Source organism: Hippocampus bargibanti, linkage group LG20, assembly GCF_051943395.1.
Source record: "Hippocampus bargibanti isolate YZ-2025 linkage group LG20, ASM5194339v1, whole genome shotgun sequence".
In the NCBI taxonomy this organism is placed as follows: Eukaryota; Metazoa; Chordata; class Actinopteri; order Syngnathiformes; family Syngnathidae; genus Hippocampus; species Hippocampus bargibanti.
Genome location: NC_142753.1, coordinates 11,614,540 through 11,635,052, shown reverse-complemented (window position 1 = coordinate 11,635,052; position 20,513 = coordinate 11,614,540). Strand labels below are relative to the sequence as shown.

Below are 20,513 nucleotides of genomic sequence, written 5' to 3'. Positions count from 1 at the left end.
AGATATTTTTTTCATTTCACATATATTTTTTTCCTAGGGGCGGTCAAGTGTACCGGTGGTTAGTGTGGTGACGTCACAATATGGAGATTCTGGCCTTCTTGTGTGGAGTTTGCATGTTCTCCCCGAGACGAGTGGGCTTTTTCCGGTCCTCCTGTGTCCTGTCAAACTGGAAAAACAATCATGGCAGGCTGATTGTGGTTGTTTGTGTGCTCTACGATTGGCTGGCAACCGGTTGAGGGTGTCCTCGCTTCATACCCGAAGACAGCAGAGGGCTCCACCAACCTTGTGAGTATAACCGGATGGGGGGAAAATAACGTTTTCTTAGGTTTAAATGTCAATGTTTTTTTCGGGAGGGTGGTTCGATGTTTATTTTATAATTTTAAATGTAATAGCTTTTCAATATTGGCATAATGTTTTTTCCCACATTGTATTTGTTTCAATTATTTCAAGGTGAAATACATTTCATCGACTGTAAAAAATGACTTACAGTACCAGTACTCGTCACCAGAGGGAAACATGCATTCATTTGAACAAATCTGAAAATGGAAGGTAAACATAACACGATTTTACACAACGTATCTTTTATTTCAAGTGTTTTAAGCTTAAGCAACATTAAATACACACAAATGACAGCCGTGTGTTCAAATAAATACTCTTTATGATGATCGTGCTGCTGCTATTACCTTTTTCTCCACATTGACAATCTGAAACGCAAGCGTAATGACGTCACGCCAAACACGGTGATGATAGGCTGGCCAGAAAGTCAGGAAGTAAATCTTCAATTTTCAGTATTTTTTTTTAAACATCGTCAAACACACAGCAACGGCGGAAACTTGCCAGTATGTGTCTTTATACCTTGTATAAAGAAAACAAAACACAAAAGTACTTATATCTAGTGTTTTGACGTCATAAATGCGTACGCTCACCAAGTGTGAGTGACACGCTGCTCTCAGTTGTTGTTGAGGACCCACCAAGAAGCTGAAACGAACAGAAACGTGAGAGAATATTAATGCAATCTTAAAAACGCATTACGCTATGAAACATAGACACCGTGTGATAAAATTAAGGATTAAATTCGATTCTTTTCAGTCAATTAAAACATTGAATGAAATCAATTCGATTTTGATAAAAATGTCTCAATGAATGAAAATGCGATTTAAATCTGTTTTAAATTAGTCAGTAATTTAAATAGCTTTTGAAACACAAATCGTTCTTATAATGGTCGAAAGAAAAGAAATAAGATGGCATTAATAATTGGAAAAAAGTACATTTACTATTCTTAAAAATGTAAATGTTGATGGAAAACTGCAATTTTGATATAGTTGATATACAAGATCTTTCAATGTGGCACATTGGCACTATAAATTAGAAAATAAACCAAACTATAGAAAATAAACCAAAATATTATAAAAAAAAAAACAAATTGATGATATGTCAAGTACCCACCCAATTGAGTCCAACATTTAACATGCCAGCTGTATGAAATAAAATGTCATGATGTGACAGTTGGAGGCAATACCCGGCAGCAGCATGGTGGTGACGGTCTCGGGAGTTTCCAGGAAGTCCACGTTGGCCCTCTGGAAAGTCTTGCTGGAGTTGGTCTGCAGGTGACTACGCAACACATATACAATATAAGCAAGGAATGCATGTTATTAAAACGGAACTTCACCACCAGTCAAATGTATCACCAGAGGAATGCAAAGCAAGGGCACCTACTTCTTCCACACGTTGTTATGCTCCCAAAATTCATAAAGGATGAAGCGTGACTCGTTAGGCAGCCGCTGTAGCGCCACGCTGTGTAAACAACAAAGCACGTGCGTTGTCGTCATCGTCATCATTATTATTCAACGTTAGCATCACGAATCATCGTCACCCGCGCACATGTTACGTCACACCCCCCCCCCCCCCCCCAAATGTGTAAACAGCTTGACGTCACGGCTATCTCAAGCTTGGACACGCTTGCATTCGCAGCATCTCATGTGTTGAATGTCACAAGACGCTTGAGGCTGCTGCTTCTTCGTCTAAATTCAAAGTGACAGCACGCAGAAAAGGGATGGCGGGACATGGCGGAGCAGGGCGGGGTGAAGCATTAGCGTGTAAACAAACATGCTAATGGTTTTTTGCGCCTCGCTCATAATGAGCGCTGCCATGCGTTGTGTGCGTGTGATTCATATGTTGATAAATGAAGCCAGCTTCAGAATGTCAGTTACAAGGATGAAGATCTTCATTCATCCAGCAATCTATCTCGCACTGTCGGCAAGTCCTCATCATGCCGCAAAATGAGTTCCATCTGCAACATCTCAAAATCCATAGAGAAATTTGGGTTCTGGTACACCCTAGCTTGCATATCACCTAACCATCCGTGCTGTGCGTGAATTATTTAAATGCATTTAAATATATTGAAATTTAGTCCCCATTACGCGTATAAAACCGTTTTTTTTTTTTTTTCAGAAGTCCCCAAAAGACACAGTCCAAACATGACTTCATAAAGTCTGATATTTAAAAATATGTATAAGCTGACAAAGCCACAGTTTGCTTCCCTGATTATTATTTTAGCGCTGTAAGTCATTTGGAACAGGTGGCCTCCTAAGTGATGATCTGAAAATTGGTCCCCAGAATAATTGAAAATGTGTCTGTGTGCGTGTGTGTGTGCCGTGTGTGAATTATTTCAATGCATTTAAATATATTGAAATACAGTCCCCATTACACATGTAAAATCGTTCTTTCTAAAGTCCCCAAAAGACACTGCCCAAACATGACTTTATAAAGTCTGATATTTAAAGGTGTGTATAAGCTGACATAGCCACTATGTGCATCCCTGCTTTTTATTTTCGAGCTGTAAGACATTTGGAAAGGCTGGTCCTCGTAAGTGATGATCTGAAAAGTCCCCAGAAAAACATGAAAACGCGTATGTGTGTGTGTGTGTGTGTGTGTGTGTGTGTGTGTGTGTGTGTGTGTGTTCGTGCACTGACTGTAGACATCCAGTCTGTGTGCTAGCAGAATCCATGTAGTGTCTGAGTGCCACGCGAAACTCCTCCAGCTCATCCTCCAGCACGGACAGCTGCCTCTGCACAATCAGGATGTGCTATCCACACGCACACACACACACACACCACCAAGACGTGTTCAAGAAAGTCCCGTTGCCATGACAATCACACATCCTCATCCTCATCATCACCACTTGAGTTGATGACACAAGGATGAAATCGTTTGCAAGGACCTACCAGTTTGCTTTCCGGGACGTCATCTTCCACGGGTTCTAGGCGGATCTCCTGCGGACATGGAACAGACGTGTGATGGCATGTGCTAACGCTAATGCTATATTACTATCTACGTGGGCATGTGTCATTTGTTTCCATTGTTCTCCATGCGCATGTGTCATAATTGGGGGATGCAGACACAAAAAAATGAAAAGATGAAGGACCTTTTGTTCCAGGCGGTCGATGAGTTTCTGGAGCCTGTTCACTTGAACTGTCCAATGGCTATCCTCCTCATACACACCTGGCGGGGGAAAAAATGAGGCAAGATGAAAGGATTCTGCTTTAAAACCTTATGATCCAGTCAATATTTTCCACTACTAGCTTCTCTTTCGGATGACGTCCAAATTTGGGAGCCGCCTGTTAGCATCCATTCTAGTGATGTTAGCATCTTTCTAGTGTATCTTCTAGAAATGGTCCATCTTGATCTGGATCACATCTTACTCAGGAGCTGCTGTCTTGCACCTCTTCCAGGACAATTTGTCATCTACTAGCATCCGGTCTAAACTATGTAGAAAATATCAATGGAAAGGTTTCTTCATCTGTACTTCTTTGAAGGTGTCGGACGTTTCGCTTCTTATCCAAGAAGCTTCGTCAGCAAACTAAAGTCTCACTGGTAGTTTCGGCCCTATATATATATATATATATATCCCTACTGTCCAGACGCGGCAGTGCCAGACTCTTCTATGATTGGTCCCTACTCTCAGGTTGAGGGGGGAGCAGAGGACTACTCCCTGCGGCTACACTGATTACTTCTATTGTCCTGCCTGTGTATGAGGTCTATGATGGTTTGAAAGGGGAGTAAAATAAGCTATTTTCATAAAACATCAAAATAGCCATGGTGGCCTGAGATTCAATTTGGATCGTTTGTACCGCAGACTTCTTAGGCAACATCGGCTTAGTTATGCTGATGAGGTGATACCAGAGCAAATGGGGCAATATCTGAGAGATGGGGTTCATGTTTGGTACCTGAGTTAACAAGACTCATGATGGGGTTACTCGGGGACAGGCTGTTGTTCCTCTGGAGTCTCCGGTTGGAGCGACGACCCGACCACTGGATGGATAAAACTTCTGGTTTAGCTGGACCGTGTCTGCAGGAACAAACTGTGATTTAGTGATTGGAATTCTCCTCCACGAGCGCTTCTTATTCCTTAACCCAAAAAAAAAAAAACAGTCGATACAGCCCTGCGATGAATTCATTAGCGGGCAACAAGCACGACTCAATGTCGCTAGAGCGTAGGCGCAGGTGCTAATGACCCCGTTTGTCCACCCACGCCGTCTTATTCCAGACAACAAGCTTTAATTGCTTCAAGTGACACTTGGAGACTTCTATAAAAAAAGTTACAAGCAACAAGAGGGTACAAACATCATATTTTCACACATCTCCAACTGAGTACGGAAAGCAATTTGGAGCCACTCGCGGTCCTCTCGCAAGTACACAGCCGGCGCATTGGGATTAGCTTCAACGGTTCCGAGAAGAGAGAAAAGATGAAATATCGCAGGAAGAAGCCACGCAGCTCTGGGAGCTGAGGGACCCTCACACTGACACGAGAGCGAATGATTGACGGTGACAATAGGAAGAGGACGTTTGTGAAAGCATCAAGCTAGCAAGTCAAGATAGCATACAAAGATGCTGCATTCGGGCTTTCATCAGGTGGAGGGGAAACAAAACGCAGCAAAGTGCGAAACAGAAATAGAGAACCGAAACAAAATTCTACTAGCATTGAACACTGAGCCGGAAACTGTTTAGTAACTGTTTGGAATACAGCGATACCTTGGCTTACGAACTTAATTGCTTCCCAGACATAGTCTGTAAGGCAGAAAGTGTGTATCCCAAAAATTAATTTCCCATAGGAAACCATTAAAATGAGAATAATCCGTTCCCAAGTCCCCATAAAACATAAGTTTCTAATTTTCTAAGCCTTAAAACTACACAAAATATACCTTATTTTATGTAGAATAACTGTTCTATGGTTTTATAGTTAAAGAAATAAACTGTACTGTATAATAAAGTGGTTTTATTGACCTTTGTGATGGTCGTTGATGGCTTGATGGAATGGAGTGGCCGCTTTCATCAGCATGAAACACTTGATGAGGAATGTAGCCTTCTTCTTTCACCATCTTGAGGAATGATCCCTTGTCTCTGCGATAATTTTACCTAGTTCCTCATCAATTGTGTTCTGTTTAGCTATGTTGATAGCTTTTTGCATCAAGTGTACAGATGGCTCGTGCGGGTTATTTGTGGAGCCTGATTGATGGGAATTTTAACCTTGCAGTCTACACTCTGCCGTTGAACTATCAAGGTTGAAACGAGTCCAAATTTCACTGTTTTCTATCCATTTTCTCACTCTCTCTCTCTGTCGTCTGCCTGTCTCTTTAATGTTTAAACCACCTCCTCTCACTGCTGCGTTCTTGACCAATCACGTGGCTTTAAATGAAGACTGAGGGTGGGGAATAGAGGACCAAAACAAGCTGGCCCCCATTTTCTTGTTAGGAGAACGGGCTCGTTCGTGAACGACACATCACTCATTGTGGCAGCACCGTGTGTATCCCAAAAAAAGAGATTGTATGCCAAGGTAAAATTTTCATAAATTTAACGTTCGTAAACCGCAAAGTTCGTAAACCAAGCGGTTCGTAAACCGAGGTATTTGCTGTTGTTGTAGTTGCGTCCAAATCTAGATTGGGGTTATCGATAATCCCCCTTGAAGATACTGTAATGCCGCCACCATGGCAACAGTTTCATCAGAGCGGGTCGCAGTGTCGCGCGCTGACCTTTCTCTTTTATTTCTCCCCAGTTCAAAGGAACTCATACAACCCCCCACCGCAGGAGGTCCCGTATCAAAAACAAAGAGTCACGGCCCACTCTATCATCTCACTTTTCTTGGCGCGTTTGCTCGGCGGTGGTCTCCATGGCGCATTCCAGAGAGCTTTGGAGCGAGTGGAGCTGATTGGTCGTCTCCTTCAACAGGAAGCGGGTCACAAACTGCTCCAGGTGGGTGGACTCTTGATAATCCTGTCAATCACAAATTGGAAAAGGGAAAAAAAATAAAGAAAGGCAAAGCGCTAATTAGCAAGAGGGAGGATGTGGTGTTTGCCACGCCAACTCGCAGTCACTCAAAGTCTAATTAAAGTCAAGCCCGCAGGAACGGATTTCATTAAGTTTCAATCGGGTGCAAATAAGCAAACGGAATCACCCGAGCGCACTTGTTGTTTGAATAAAGCTCCTTTGTGTCCATCGACAGACAATTTGAGAACCGTTTGTGCTCAACTGAAGCACGAAACAATATTTGGCCGATTAAGATCATCATTTTTTTAAACGATTACTCATGTCAGTGTGAATCATAATTGGTTTGCTAAATTGTGGTAACATCCATCTGGTAACAAAAATTATTTCTACATTTGCTAAACTCAGTAGAAACCATAAAAAAAAAAGATTATTAATTTAATTGAATTTAAAGTAATTTCATTTAATGTATTGTAATTTCATTTAATTTTGTTTGATTTTACTGTTTTATTATGTTACTATTTTATTATATTATTATATTATTATATTATCGTATTATATTATTTTATTATATTATTATAGGATTTTATGGTTATTATGTTATGTTATTAAGTTATTATGTTGTTGTTATGTTATTATTATGTTATTTTATTTTTGTATTTTTTATGTATATATATTTTTTACTTGTTTTATTAATTTACTTTTCTATTATTTTATATTTTGATTTTTTCTATTTTTTCCATTATTTTATTACTTTAATTTTTAATGTTTTAAAATTGTTAATTTTTCAATTTTTTAATTTTGTATTTTTTTAATTGTTTATTTTTTTTATTTTTTAATGTTTTAATGTTTTAATTGTTTAATTGCATTTTTTTATTGTTTTAATTTTTGTATTTTTGTATTTTGTTATTCCTTAATTTTTGTATTTTCGTATTTTTTATTTTTTTTAATTTGTTTATTATTTTATTATTTTATTATTTAATTATTACTATTATTTAACTATTTAATTATTTTCTTTTCTTTTCTTATTGTCTTATTTTCTCTCACCTTCTTGGTCTTGTCCATGGCCTTAAGTATGGACATGTTGAGGTCTTCCAGGGCAGCCAGAACGTTCTTGTATTCCCCGAGGTGCTGCGAGAAGTATTCTTGAAAGACAAAAAAAAGTGTGTGTGTGTGTGTGTGTGTGTGGGGGGGGGGGGGGTGTTGACATTCACAAAAGTGACACACTGGCTGCAGGTGCTAGTTGAAAATAGCATTGCTAGCATAGCCTGTGGGGACCTCACCCACCCACACACGTAGCGACTCGCGTGTCCTTTCAGCCATGCACCACATTGTCAAGCCGCGTTTGGACTTGAGTAAAGAAAGAAAGAAATCCAATCAAATAAAGGCCAGTTCACTTACCACATAGTTCATCTGTGTCCACGTTGCTGGAGCGTAAACACACACAGTGACATCATTCAAGTCAACAATTCATGGAAAAGCTACATTTTTAACTCATTCACTGTTCACTCCAGCGCCAGGGTTTTTGTCATTTTTACTCCAAGTGCAGGACTCACAGAATAGTGAGTTTTAGGACTACATAAAGATTCAATTCAGCATAAAAAATAATAGTAATACATTTCATTTATAAGCGCCTTTCAAAACTCTCAAGGACACTTTACAGTCACAGGATATTTTTTTCTGCGGGTGAGCAGTGGCAGCCACACGCGCCAGCGTTCACTCAACCCAGAAGTCAGTAAAAAAAGTCACAGCTTGCGTCGCAATAATAACTTCCAGGGAGATTCATTGGCGTAGCGACGCCGCTGAATATTTTATGTTCCCCAGCTTACTTGTGATTGAAAGATTGAGTTCAAGCTTCCTGATGGAACCCGACGTGCCGCTCAAAGGTGCGTTGTGATTGGCAATTGAAGGTGGCATTGACGGCGACTCACTCTGTGTGGTGGCTGTCGATGGCGTGGAAAAGCTCCTTCAGTTCCTCCGGCGTCAGGACGCCGTCCGAGAAGTAGGCCTTGAACTCGTCAAAGGACAGCTTGCCGTCATCTGGGAGCACAAATCCATTTTAAAACCACTGCAGTGTAAAATGGCAAAGAAATCCACCTGCTCAACAGGAACGTAAGCCGCAGAAATACATACCTTGGCTTACGAAATTAATTGGTTCCAGGAAAGTGTGTGTAAGGTGCAAAGTGTGTATTCCAAACATTCATTTCCCATAGAAAACCATTAAAATGAGAATAATCTGTTCCCAGGTCCCCATACAACATAATTTTCAACTAAATAAGCCTTAAAACTACACAAAATATACCTTATTTTATGTATAATAAATGCGCTATGGTATTGTAATTGAAGAAATAATCTGTACTGTGTAATAAAGTCATTTTATTGACCTTTGTGATGGTCGTTGATGGCTTGATGGAATGGATAGCTTTTTGCATAAAGTGTCTCAAGGAGCTCTAGGTTGAAGTTGTGATATTGCAACAGCAGAGAGACACACTAGAAACATTATTAATAGCTGGTTCCCTTGCTTGAACGTTCTCTTTAAATTGTACAGATGGCTTGTGCGGGTTATTTGTGGAGCCTGATTGATGGGATATTTTAACCTTGCAGTCTACACTCTGCAAACAGATGAAAAGCTCCAATAGTGATGGGTATGGTCATTTTGCTGTCTCCATGGAAACCAGCCGTCAATGGGGGAATCACCATTTGAATATTTCCGAGACTATGTGCTCTTGCCACTAGAACAAGACACGCCGGAACGCATACTTACCATTTTTGTCTGCTCGCCGCAAAATCTGGAAGACAGAAAAGACAGAAGGCAATTCAACACTTTGTGTGCGTGTATGTGTGTGCGCGTGCCTGTGTGTGATTGATAGAGATTAGACAGAAGAAGTGATCATATTGAAAAGTTTCATGCTGTTATATGCTTCGTCAACATGTGTGACTCGAATACACGATTGAAGCACGGACAACCTGGGGTCAATCTGAGGTCAACAGACACAGCTAGCTAGCAACTGTCATCTTCATCTAGGAGATCTGGCCTTGGACAGAATTTAAGACTTGGGAAACTCCTTTATCACCGAAGCAATTTACGACTTGAAACTCCTTCACAGGAAGAGCTCTTTAGCCAGGTTATAAATTTATCAGTTCATGGAAGAGAGGTTTTATTGCTTACAGCTGTTCGCGCTTAGAACGCTCAGATTTGTGGTATTCTTATCAAGAAAACTGTTTTACTAATGTATCACTTTAATTTGCATATCCTCTCAATAAATAGCTTGGCAGAGGGCTGTAGAATTCAGGCGTCTGTCATGAATAGCTGCGTCTCCTGCCGGCAGTAAAGACAATCTTTCTGGGTTCGAGTCTTTGTCCACAGTATCCGATCGAACATCGCTGACAGTGGAGAGACGTTCAATTATAGATGTGGAAGTCCCACATTAGACATGAAAGTGGGCTGACTGCATTTTTCCCTTTCATAATAATAATAATAATAATAATAATAATAATAATAATAATAATAATAATAATAATAATAATAATGTAGCCGTTGAGGAAGGAGCACACAAGACTGCACGCCACAATAATAATATTACAAAAACATATATATATATTTTCTATTATATATTTTTATACTTACATCAATGAAAATAGACATTCCCTTTTTCAGTTCAGGCTGGATATCAGGCTTGTCGCACTCAGTTGGCAATTCCTCTGAGCAATTCATCGTCAAAAATATATATTTTTTTCACCCCGTTCTTGTAAAGTGGGCAGGAATGTGAATGACTGAATGAAACTGCGATTTGCTTCTCGTTTTCTGTCGCTGGTCAGGAGCCGTCGCTCTAAAATCCATCACGTTGCCGGATATACTTGCAGAACACTTCCGGTTAAGATTACAAAATAAAAACAGACGTTCGTATTAGCCCTGAAAATGGAATTATTTTGAAGCATTTGGGACTGATTTAACAAGAATGTTTTGTATAAAATATGCAAGATTTTAATATTTTTTAATATGTATGGGTTGTTGTGAAGACGTCCCATTGACAACCATACAGGCGGAAAGTGTTTTTATTTCGATAGCAATACACGCTAAGTCCAGTTACGTAAAGATAACTTGATGCAGAATCGTGAGCATACATTTCTTAAATACAGATAATTAAACTAACCGTTCGACACGTGTCCATACACGATTGCACACACATACGATTCGCTAAAAATATGCATCTTTTTCTTTTCCGTTTTTCTTTAATTCCTTTGTTTTCGTGTTTTCGAAATACTTTTTTTCTCTAACTGCAGTGGATTAATAGGAATATTTTTGCTCACGTGGCCTACAGTATTTCATATTTTCCACCATCGAAATATCCTTTCGAAAAAAAAACTTGAAACGAAAAAAAACGACAGGTGACAACACCAATACGTCCCCAAAATTAATAATAAGCGATTGCGCAACAGATACAGGTGATAAACTGCGAACTAGCGCCCTCCCGTGGATCTTTACGATAGTACACACACACGTCATCATCATCATCGCCTTTCAATTTTCTGTTACACAAATAATTATTAAGCAGATTGCAAAACAAATACAAGCTCTTGTAAAAACTCGCCCCGACCATAAAAAAACAAATCCATTCTCGTACGACATTATTAAAACTTTAATGTTTCTACTTTTTTAAAAATGTACGTTCACACTGACTGGGTCAGAGTACACGTCAGTGTAAACATTAATTAATCAGTGATAGTACACTGAATATCGTGTCGTTCCTAGATAACATCAGAGTCAATAAATCGTGATGTAATGCTATTATATTTATTTAGTGTGGTCACGATGCCACGAGCATTTCACCTGCGATTTAAAGATACATTTCTGCCTGTGTATGCATTTAAAGCTCCGTGTCGGCTTCTTTAAATCAACAAACATTTATATTCATATTACCGTAATATGAATATAAATGTTTGTAACATTATTACGTGTGTAATTTGTAACAAAATGAGTGCCATGTCACAGAAAGTCAGCACGACCGACAGGGAACGAAACGCACGGAAAAACAAATAGCGCTCGTGGCCAAGTCTCGCGATGTCGCACGCGAGCGCGGTGATTGGTCGGTTAGGTTAGAGAAGAGGCGGATTTTGCGGTCATGCGCGAGGCAGTTGCTACTTGCTTGGCATCTGGGATGAAAACAGCTGCACTTTGAACAACAACAACAACGACAAGTAACGTTCTTGTGGTGACGAAAAGAAAAAGCGAAAGATAAAGAGCGCGCTTTGTAGTATTGGAGGGCATTTTGACAAAATGTCTTTGATAGGGCGACGGGGGAACTTTAGCCCCGCGGCGAGCCAGGTTTTAGCTAGCCGTGCTGTGATTTAACGAGATTAAGGGTGAGTGTCAACAAACTTGCGTCGTCGCCGTGTTCCCGCCTCATTTCTTTTTTATTTTCTGCCGTCCAATGATCGTGCCATGATCCGACGAACGTGGACGGGTCACGGTCCCCAAAGGAGGAATTTCGTCACGACCACGCCCCCCAGTACCCGAGATATATTACAGTCATTTTTTTAAATCGGGACAATTCGTGTTTGTTTTTGGCCACGAATGATGTCTACGAAGTCCAGTTTGCCTCCAGTATGAATGAACGAGAAGCCAGTTGGTGAACGGTTGGTTACAGGCGGAGTCCCGTCTGGCTACTGCCGTTTCCGCCGTTTGGGGGGCCGACAATGTCGCTTTCGGGGTCCCCCGCCGGCACGCAGCTGCTCTCAAAACTCGCCAAACACGCTGTCGGCAGGGCGCACGTGCAACTCAACCGCTGTCTGCGCAGAAGCGGTGACGAGTGCGACAAGATGGAGCCGTTGGCGTGCGGCGGGGACTCGGACGCTGACCCAGAAGCGGCGGGCGGGCTCATCGGGGAGCCCCGGCACCCCTGTTTGATCACCGCCTTCTGCCTGAAAAGCGCCCTGTTGCTGTGCATCCTCGCCGGGCTGTGTTTCTCCTCCGTGGCGCTGGCTCGCCGCCACCTGAAGGACCTTTTGCTTTGGGTGGAAGGCCTGGACAGCCTGGCGGGAGCGCTGCTCTTCGTGCTGGGCTTCATCGGCGTGTCCTTCCCGTGCGGCTGGGGCTACATCGTGCTCAACGTGGCGGCCGGCTACCTGTACGGCTTCGTGCTGGGCATGGGGCTGGTCGCCGTGGGCGTTCTGATCGGCACTTTTGTGGCGCACCTGGCGTGCAAGCGGCTGCTGAGCGACTGGGTGCTGAGCAAGGTGGGCGGCAGCGAGCGACTGAGCGCCGTCATCCGCGTGGTGGAGGGCGGCGGCGGACTCAAAGTGGTGGCCTTAGCCAGACTCACCCCCATTCCCTTTGGACTCCAAAATGCCGTCTTCTCTGTGAGTAGTCCCATTTGTCTTGTTCTAGTTCATACACACGGCCATTCAATATGCTTCTCGGCATCTTTTAAACACAGTGCGAGCCAAAAAGACGCTTAGCCATCAAAATATCAATTGTGGCAGCAAAGTTATGAAAGTAGGAAACACGCTATCTATTTACTGTCTATTGGATTGGATTGGATTTGCCTTGATTAGTCTCGCAGCGGAGACATTTACATTTCACAGCAGCAATGTTATGGAAGGAAGAGGAAAGGAAAGGAAGAAGTAGAAAAACGAAACGCAAGAGTTGCTGGAAAGGCAGCCACTCGCGCGGCGCCGTCTTGAAGTCAAAAAAACAAAGAATATGACAACACAAAGTCATTGTTAAGCACTTTCTGTACCCTCTTTGTTACATCAAGCAGTTCTAGATGAAAGAGGAGAGGATCAAAGCACCCTTTTCACCAGTGGATCAGGGACATCGTGGTGGAATGCGCACGTCGACTACATGCTAAATGTTGAAAGCAAACGCGCAGCTTTAGCATCCATTGACAAAAAGAGATTGTGTCACATTTCCCGTCCCACATAAATCCGCTTCAATTCCGAGCCGCGACAGTTCCACATCCTTTCTTCTTATCGCGGGCTCCTCAAGGCATGCATCCATCCCGCCGCAGACTGTCCAACAGCACCGTCCTATTAGCTATTTGGCTGGCTAGCTGACTATCTAGCTAGCTATCTATTAGCTGTCTAGCTGCTAACTAGCTGGCTACCTAACTGGCTACCTAGTTAGCTATCTATTTGCTGTCTATTAGCTATCTGGCTGGCTATCTATCTGACTAACTATTAGCTAGCTTTCTATCTATTTGAGTTATTCTGTTCTCAAACAATCGTTTGACAGGGTTTTTTTATTAAATGAAAGCAACTGAGTCATTCATTGTCGTTATTGTGAGTCGTCATCGTGGGTTTAAAGTCCACCCCTCCCCCCCGACCCTCACCCACACAATTTGTCGCTTCAGGAAAAGATCTGGCGTGAAACAAATGAACCCAAGGCAAAACAACATTCCAAAGAGGACGGACGGAGCAGTGAGCATGAAAGGCATTTGGAGCTCGCAGCTCCAAAGAGTCGACAGTCAGGGTGCAGCGTTAGCGATGTAGCGCTAACAACTCACTCACTCGTCACTCATTCACGTAGAAAAACTTGTTTGTCCGCTCGCTTTAGTCACTCTTTTTGGCAGCGCTGAACATGACATCACTGTAATATTCCGAGTCGTGGTTGCATCTGTTTTTTATAATCATAATAATAATACATTACATTTATAAGCGCCTTTCAAAACTCTTAAGGACACTTTACAGTCACGGGATATTTTGTCGTCATTCCGCCTCAACGGGTTTGGTAGCTTCTGTTTCATCGCTGTACTTTTGTTACAGCTGGTGAGTTGGGATCTCCAGGCTCAAAAGGTGGACCAGGTGCATTCCACCTGAAGCCACAGTTTAAAAAACAATCAAACAAACAATGAACTTACCATCATAAAAGATGCTGTCACTCAATTATTACCTTGTAAAAATAAAATAATTCCAGATGCTAGTTTTGTTGGACTTATTAACTCATTCACTGCCAGACGATGTGCAAAAATGTCCACCCCAGTGCCAGGGTTTTTATAATACTAATAATAATAATAATAATAATAAGAAGAAGAATACTAATAGTAAGAGTAGTAATAGTAAGAATAGTAATAGTAAGAATAGTAATAGTCGTAATAATAATAGTCATAATAATAATTTAAAAATACACCGAGGAGAAACTACAATGTGACCTGTGACAAAAAATGAGTTTGTGTCAGAGATGTTCGATTGGACACTTTGAACAAAGACTCGAACCCAGAAAGATTGTCTTTTTACTGCCGGCAGGAGACGCAGCCATTCATGACAGACACCTGAATTCTGCAGCCCTCTGCCAAGCTATTTATTGAGAGTATATGCAAATTAAAGTGATACATTAGTAAAACATAGTTTTCTTGATTAGAATACCACACCTCTTGAGTTCTAAGCACAAACAGCTATAAGCAATAAAACATTGTCTCTTCCATGAACTGATAAATTTGTAACCTGGCTAGCTATCTAGGTAGCTAGATAGCTGGCTAGTGAGATAGATAGACAGCTGTACCTAGCTAGATAGCCAGATAGATAATAGATAGCAAATAGCTAGAAAAATGATAATAATAATAATAATAATCATCATCATTTGAGTTCAAGGAACCCTCATGATTACTTGGAACGTCATCATTTTTATTATATTTTTTTTCCAGATCACTGACGTGTCCTTGCCAAACTACCTGGTGGCGTCTTCGGTGGGCTTGCTGCCCACCCAGCTCCTCAACTCCTACTTGGGCAGCACGCTGCGGACCATGGAGGATGTCATCGCCGAACAGAGCGTGAGCGGATACTTTGTCTTCGGTTTGCAGGTCGGTGTCATCCTCAAAGCACTCAATACACAATCATTGAAAGGACAAGCGACACCATTTTTTTGGGTTTCCTAACTGACATCAGAAAAAAAACAACGTTTTATAGCATCGAAAATAGCCAAAAGACACAGGATGATATTTTTAGTCAAATGCAAAACACCAATAAAAATGACCTAAAGTGTTCAAACTGAATTCATAAAGTACTGTGTATTGTTCTTTAAATTAACTTTCCTTGAGTGTCCAGAAAGGCCCATGTAAATTAAATGTATTATTATTATTCTGCATAATTTCACTTTTGGGGAATGAAATGATCAGCTTGCGCAGTTACATAAAAAGAAGTGATCATATTTCAAAGTTTCATGCTGTCATATGCTTAGTCAACATGCGTGACTCGAATACACAATTGAAGCACAGACAACCTGGGGTCAATCTGAGGTCAACAGACACAGCTTGTTAAATTGTCATCTTCATTTAGGAGATCTGGACTCGGACAGAATCTCAAAATGAAAGTCGGTTAGCTTAATGCTAACATATCATTTGAAATGTCATACACAGGCTAATGGAACTTAGCATCAATGTTAGTCCAGCTCACCAAATTGGTATGAAAACCTTTCCTTTATGGCACTCGCCATCTTTTCAGATCGTGATCAGCATCGGCCTGATGTTCTACGTGGTGCACCGCGCTCAGGTGGAGCTCAACGCCGCCATTGCCGCCTGCCAGATGGAATTCCGATCGTCGCACACGAATGGCTTGACGTCGTGGTCGTTGTCCTCCAACCACGTGGGATTCACGTACTGCGGCAAACGTTTGGCGGCGGCGGCGGCTATCGTCAACGTGGTGTGATGTGACTGACACGGGCGGACCGATACCGTTGGACCTTACCGAAGAAATGCGCGGTAAGTTTTGTTTTGTTTTCTGATAAACGATAAAGGGACCTCAAGAGATGTCAATGAAATGACACTTTGAATGTCAACTTGATTTATGATGAAGTGTCAAAACAAACGGACACCTATGCACCTTCTTTCCTACGTCGTCAACTGAAAACAAAACCCAAATAACGATACCAGTACAGTGATACCTTGGCTTACGAACTTAATTGGTTCCCAGACAGTGTGTAAGGCGAAAAGTGTGTATCCCAAAAATTAATTTCCTATAAGAAACCATTAAAAGGAGTATAATCCGTTCCCAAGTCCCCATAAAACATAATTTTCTAATTTTCTAAGCCTTAAAACTACACAAAATACACCTTATTTTATGTATAATAAATGCGCTTTGGAATTATAATAAAAGAAATCAACTGCACTGTATAATAAAGTGGTTTTATTTACCTTTGTGATGGTCGTTGATGGCTCAACATTAAACACTTGATGAGGAACGTAGTCTTCTTCTTGAACCATCTTGAGGAATGATCCGTTGTAGGTGCTTTCTCTGCCATCATTTTACCTAGTTCCTCATCATTTGTGTTCTTCTTAGCTGGATTAATAGCGTTTTGCATCAAAACGCTTATTTTTATTTGTGAAGCCTGATTGATGCGAATTTTAACCTTGCAGTCTAGTCTGCCTTTGAACTATCAAAGTGGAAATCCATTTTCTCACTCTGTCTCTGTCTGCCTGTCTCTTTAATGTTTGAACCACCTCCCCTCAATGCTGGATTCTTGACCAATCACGTGGCTTCAACCGAAGATTGGGGGCGGGGTATAGAGGACAAAAAAAATGTCGGCTGCCATTTTCATGTCAGGAAAACGGGCTCGTTCGCGAACGACACATCACTCATTGTGGCAGCTCCTGAAAAATAGTTCATATGCCAAGTAAAATTTTCATAACTTTAACATTCGTAAACCGAAAAGTTCATAAGCCAAGGGGTTCGTAAACCGAGGTATCACTGTTTTTTATTTTACGTAATGCTAATACTAAGGGCATTGTTCATATATGGTGACATTATAGTTGAGTGGGGGTTTTTTGGGAGTTAAGTGTCTTACTTTTGGGATGGCGACTCGCTCTGATTGGTTGAGACAGAAAACTCAGGAATGTAGGAAGTGTGTCAAGAGAAACCTTTTCGCTCAATTATCAATAGTTCGGTTTTTGAACATCTATTATGAGATTCTTTTCCCTTTGTAAATAGTGCGGTTCATTCCAGAATGTTAGCTAGCATGTCGCTAACTAAGCTATCGAAGGGGAAAAAAATGAAGAGATTTATTATTATTATTATTATTATTATTATTTTTAATGTGCCATCATTTGTTTTGTTTACATAATTTCTTAATATTGGTAAGCGACTGAACCCGTGCAGGTTCTTGACGCATTTACATTAGAATCAACTGCAAGATTTCCCCTTGCTGATGATTTCAAGTTCGGCTGCAAATACAAAGGTGTATTAGGGTCATCGTAAAGTGATGAGAATAAAGTTAAAGAATGTAGTTGTATATGGGAAAAGCTGTTGTAATATCATGAGTAGAGTTATACATTTAAATGAGAAGCCTCAAAATGGTGAGAGCAAAGTTTTAGTTTTATCAGAAACTTTACAGAAATGCATAGTCGTCGTTTTAGTCGGGAATTGTATGCACAAAGTATACAGGGGAGGAAAAATGCTACGACTACATGTTTTACATTCACAAATTAAAAAAAAAAAAAAGAATAGATAAAATAAAAGGTAAAATTGCATACATTCAAACCTTGGTTTTCGACCATAATCTGTTCCAGAACACTCTCACGGCGCCATCTTGAAGTCAAAACAACAACAACAAAAAATAACAATTAATGTGACACAGCACAAAAGACACAGTCATTCAATTTTAAGCACTTTCTGAATCTTCTTAGTTACATGAAGGAGTTCTAGATGAAAGAGGAGAGCATCGATGCGGCCTTTTCACCAGTGGATCATGGACGTAATCGTAAAATGTGCACGTCTGCTACAAGCTAAATTTTGAAAGCAAACACAAAGCTCTAGCCTCCATTGACGAAAGCAGATTGTCTCACATCCTCCTCCTGTTGCACGCAAATCCGCTTCAATTCCAAGCAGCGACATTTCCACATATGCATCGGCGCTCTGCGCTGATGCTCCTTTCCTTGAAGTGACGTATAAGGAAGTGGAGGAGTGTCACGTGGTGCATTCAGGTGCGCTCAGTTTGGTCCAGAACCGATTTTCAGTTGTGAACAAAGGCATAAAAAATCACATCATTTTTGGTTAAAAACCAAAATAATTGAGAAGCGAGACGTCCGAAAACTGAGGTTTGACTGTAATTTGATATAATAAGGACTTTGATCTCCACATCTCAAATTTTCTGACATTTTATTTCTGTTTCTTGCTTATTTCGGGGAGGATGGGGACTCCAAATTTCTGCATTGACCTCAATATCTTCACACCATAACATATTTCCTTTTTTGTCATTTTTGTGGTACTGATAAAAAAGGCTGACAATCAACACAGGCACTTCAAAAAAAAATGAATGTGCAAAATTATTCATGTTTTAACATGATCGCAAAAAATGGTGTAGATGACACATAAGGGCTCCTCCATAAGATATCCACTTTTAATTTCCACACTTTTATTTGATTGCTCCCTTGATGTTAGCAATAATATTTTACAAAGCCTCATGCAAAAAAAAAATAGTTTGACACTGATATCATGAAACGAATTGAGTCCACATTCCCGAGTTTGCCTTGTTTACTCCCAAATGAATATTAAAGGACAACCGGCACCCGTTTTTTGTTTCCTAACTGACATCAGAAAAAAACATTTGATAGCATCTCAAATAGACGCAGGCTGATATTTTTTAGTCAAATTCAAAACACCAATAAAAATGACTTAAAGTCTCCCAAAACGACATCAAAATGGCGTGTTTCAGAAGGTCCCGCCCCCTGGTTCGTGACGTCACGCCAGGACGTCTTGCCTTGCTCCAGAATCAAAACAATGGCTGCAGATTAGGAGAAGATGCTTTCTTGTTACTCATATGATTCAAATAGTTCTGAAGAGGAAAGCATAAATGTTTGCAATCGATTAAAGAAGTCCTTCCGTCTCTTTTTGAGGAGTCTGGACTCCAATGTAGCGTCCCAGAAAATGCACACGATGGCGCCAAAGCTCCCTTGTAAATGGGCTGAATTGTCTGCTGGGAATTTGTGTCAACTAGTATCAAATAGTAGTCTTGGTTTAACACACAATGATTCACCATCGTGTTATTTGTGTGTTTTTCTTCTAATTTCGTCATCAACATGAAGTTTTCAGACCAAACAAAGTACCCAAAATGCATTGTGTCGCTTTCTCGGTCAGGGGCGTTCCTTCAGTGACGTCACGTCTGGAATCGTCACCAACTCAAAAACAAGACTTCCTGAATATTCAGCGCGAGTCTTAAAAATGTAAAATATCGCTATATGCGCTGGAATCTTTGTAAAATACGCTCAGTAGAAGTCATTTGAAGTGATTTGACAAACTATGGACACAACTTAACCGGAGGCGTCGGTTGTCCTTTAATAAATTAGCTGTGCGATGATGATGTCACAACAATTTGTGATTAGAATGCACAGAATGGAGAAAAAAAACAAATAATGATGTCTTTTTAACAGACAAGTGCAAAGTATTTGATTTGTGTGTGTGTGTGTCAGTGATGGAAAATGAAAACAAAAAATGGAAGCGTTGTGGAATTTATCTTAGTTATGCAACAAGTGACTCAAAAGGGAAGACAACTTGTGGGTCTAAAGTGCATTACTGTACACACATGCTGTATTTTCTTCGACACACAAACACACACACACAATTTGACAGTGCATAAATATACAGCACGTAAATAGATACGCGGATATTAATGCACAGCGTGACAATTTATTCAGTGTTATTTATGAGACAGAGAAAAATATGATTAAAATGGCTTTTTATGACTACTTGCTTAACTTGTTTTCATTTTGCGCTTCCTGGAATGTTGGAAACTACACTGACGTCATAAAACTTGCTATTCAATGTTTGTGCTCGTTCAGCATGTTGCAAAATCGCCCTTTTTTCGCTATGAGGGCATAGTAGGAAGAAAAATGGGCGGAAATTAATTATAATAGTTGTAATTGAGTTTCTTCATCTGTACTTCTTTGAAGGTGTTGCACATTTCACTTCTTATCCAAGAAGCTTCGTCAGCAAACTAAAGTCTTACTGGTAGTTTCGGCCATATATATATATATATATATATATATATATATATATATATATATATATATATATATATATATATATATATCCTTACTGTCCAGACGTGGCGGTGCCGGACTTTGCTACGATAGGTTCCTGCTTTCAGGTTGGGGGGAGCAGAGGACTACTCCCTGCGGCTCCACTGATTGCTCCTATTGTCCTGACTGACGACTGGCCTGATTGCCCAATTTGCTCTGGTATCACCTCATCAGCATAACTAAGCCTATTTTGCCTAAGAAGTCTGTTGTAAGAAAGCTCCAAATGAAACCTCACCCCACCATGGC

The 20,513-nt window shown here is 40.7% G+C and overlaps 2 protein-coding genes and 1 long non-coding RNA gene across 5 annotated transcripts; 2 read left to right on the top strand and 1 right to left on the bottom strand.

The window, feature by feature from the left end:
- Nucleotides 1-838: 838 nt before the first annotated feature.
- necab1 (N-terminal EF-hand calcium binding protein 1) lies at nt 839-10,107 on the bottom strand. Its single transcript, XM_089023335.1, has 13 exons — nt 9,890-10,107; nt 9,026-9,050; nt 8,193-8,301; nt 7,663-7,688; nt 7,309-7,406; nt 6,134-6,270; nt 4,227-4,348; nt 3,425-3,501; nt 3,225-3,272; nt 2,973-3,085; nt 1,717-1,794; nt 1,520-1,611; nt 839-978 (listed from the first exon to the last, which is right to left on the bottom strand). Exons 1-13 carry the CDS (start codon nt 9,974-9,976, stop codon nt 950-952), a joined length of 1,041 nt encoding a protein of 346 aa, XP_088879461.1. The 5' UTR covers nt 9,977-10,107; the 3' UTR covers nt 839-949.
- On the top strand, nt 872-6,188 carry LOC148883217 (uncharacterized). Its single transcript, XR_016118625.1, has 3 exons — nt 872-995; nt 1,507-1,607; nt 6,053-6,188. It is a non-coding gene; the product is annotated as an uncharacterized LOC148883217 (long non-coding RNA).
- A 254-nt stretch (nt 10,108-10,361) lies between the features above and the next one.
- tmem64 (transmembrane protein 64) lies at nt 10,362-19,934 on the top strand. Of its 3 annotated transcripts, none has more exons than XM_089023589.1 (4): nt 10,362-10,376; nt 12,060-12,621; nt 14,904-15,059; nt 15,700-19,934. In XM_089023589.1, the coding sequence occupies exons 2-4, from the start codon at nt 12,082-12,084 to the stop codon at nt 15,901-15,903; spliced, it is 900 nt and encodes a 299-aa protein (XP_088879715.1). In that variant the 5' UTR covers nt 10,362-10,376; nt 12,060-12,081; the 3' UTR covers nt 15,904-19,934. The 3 variants fall into 3 exon arrangements, with proteins under 3 accessions (XP_088879715.1, XP_088879714.1, XP_088879713.1); XM_089023588.1 differs by lacking the exon at nt 10,362-10,376 and adding an exon at nt 11,244-11,625; XM_089023587.1 differs by lacking the exon at nt 10,362-10,376 and having other exon boundaries at nt 11,245-12,621.
- The last annotated feature ends 579 nt before the right edge of the window (nt 19,935-20,513 follow it).

Coding starts and splice junctions, on each gene's coding strand:
- necab1 (XM_089023335.1), bottom strand. CDS start 9,976: ATGAATTGCTCAGAGGAATTGCCAACTGAGTGCGACAAGCCTGATATC. Junction 7,689..8,192: donor ATCGACAGCCACCACACAGA/GTGAGTCGCCGT, acceptor TTTACGCTCCAG/CAACGTGGACACAGATGAAC. Junction 1,795..2,972: donor ACACAGACTGGATGTCTACA/GTCAGTGCACGA, acceptor TTGTTTACACAG/CGTGGCGCTACAGCGGCTGC.
- tmem64 (XM_089023587.1), top strand. CDS start 11,959: ATGTCGCTTTCGGGGTCCCCCGCCGGCACGCAGCTGCTCTCAAAACTC. Junction 12,622..14,903: donor TCCAAAATGCCGTCTTCTCT/GTGAGTAGTCCC, acceptor TTTTTTTTCCAG/ATCACTGACGTGTCCTTGCC. Junction 15,060..15,699: donor ACTTTGTCTTCGGTTTGCAG/GTCGGTGTCATC, acceptor CCATCTTTTCAG/ATCGTGATCAGCATCGGCCT.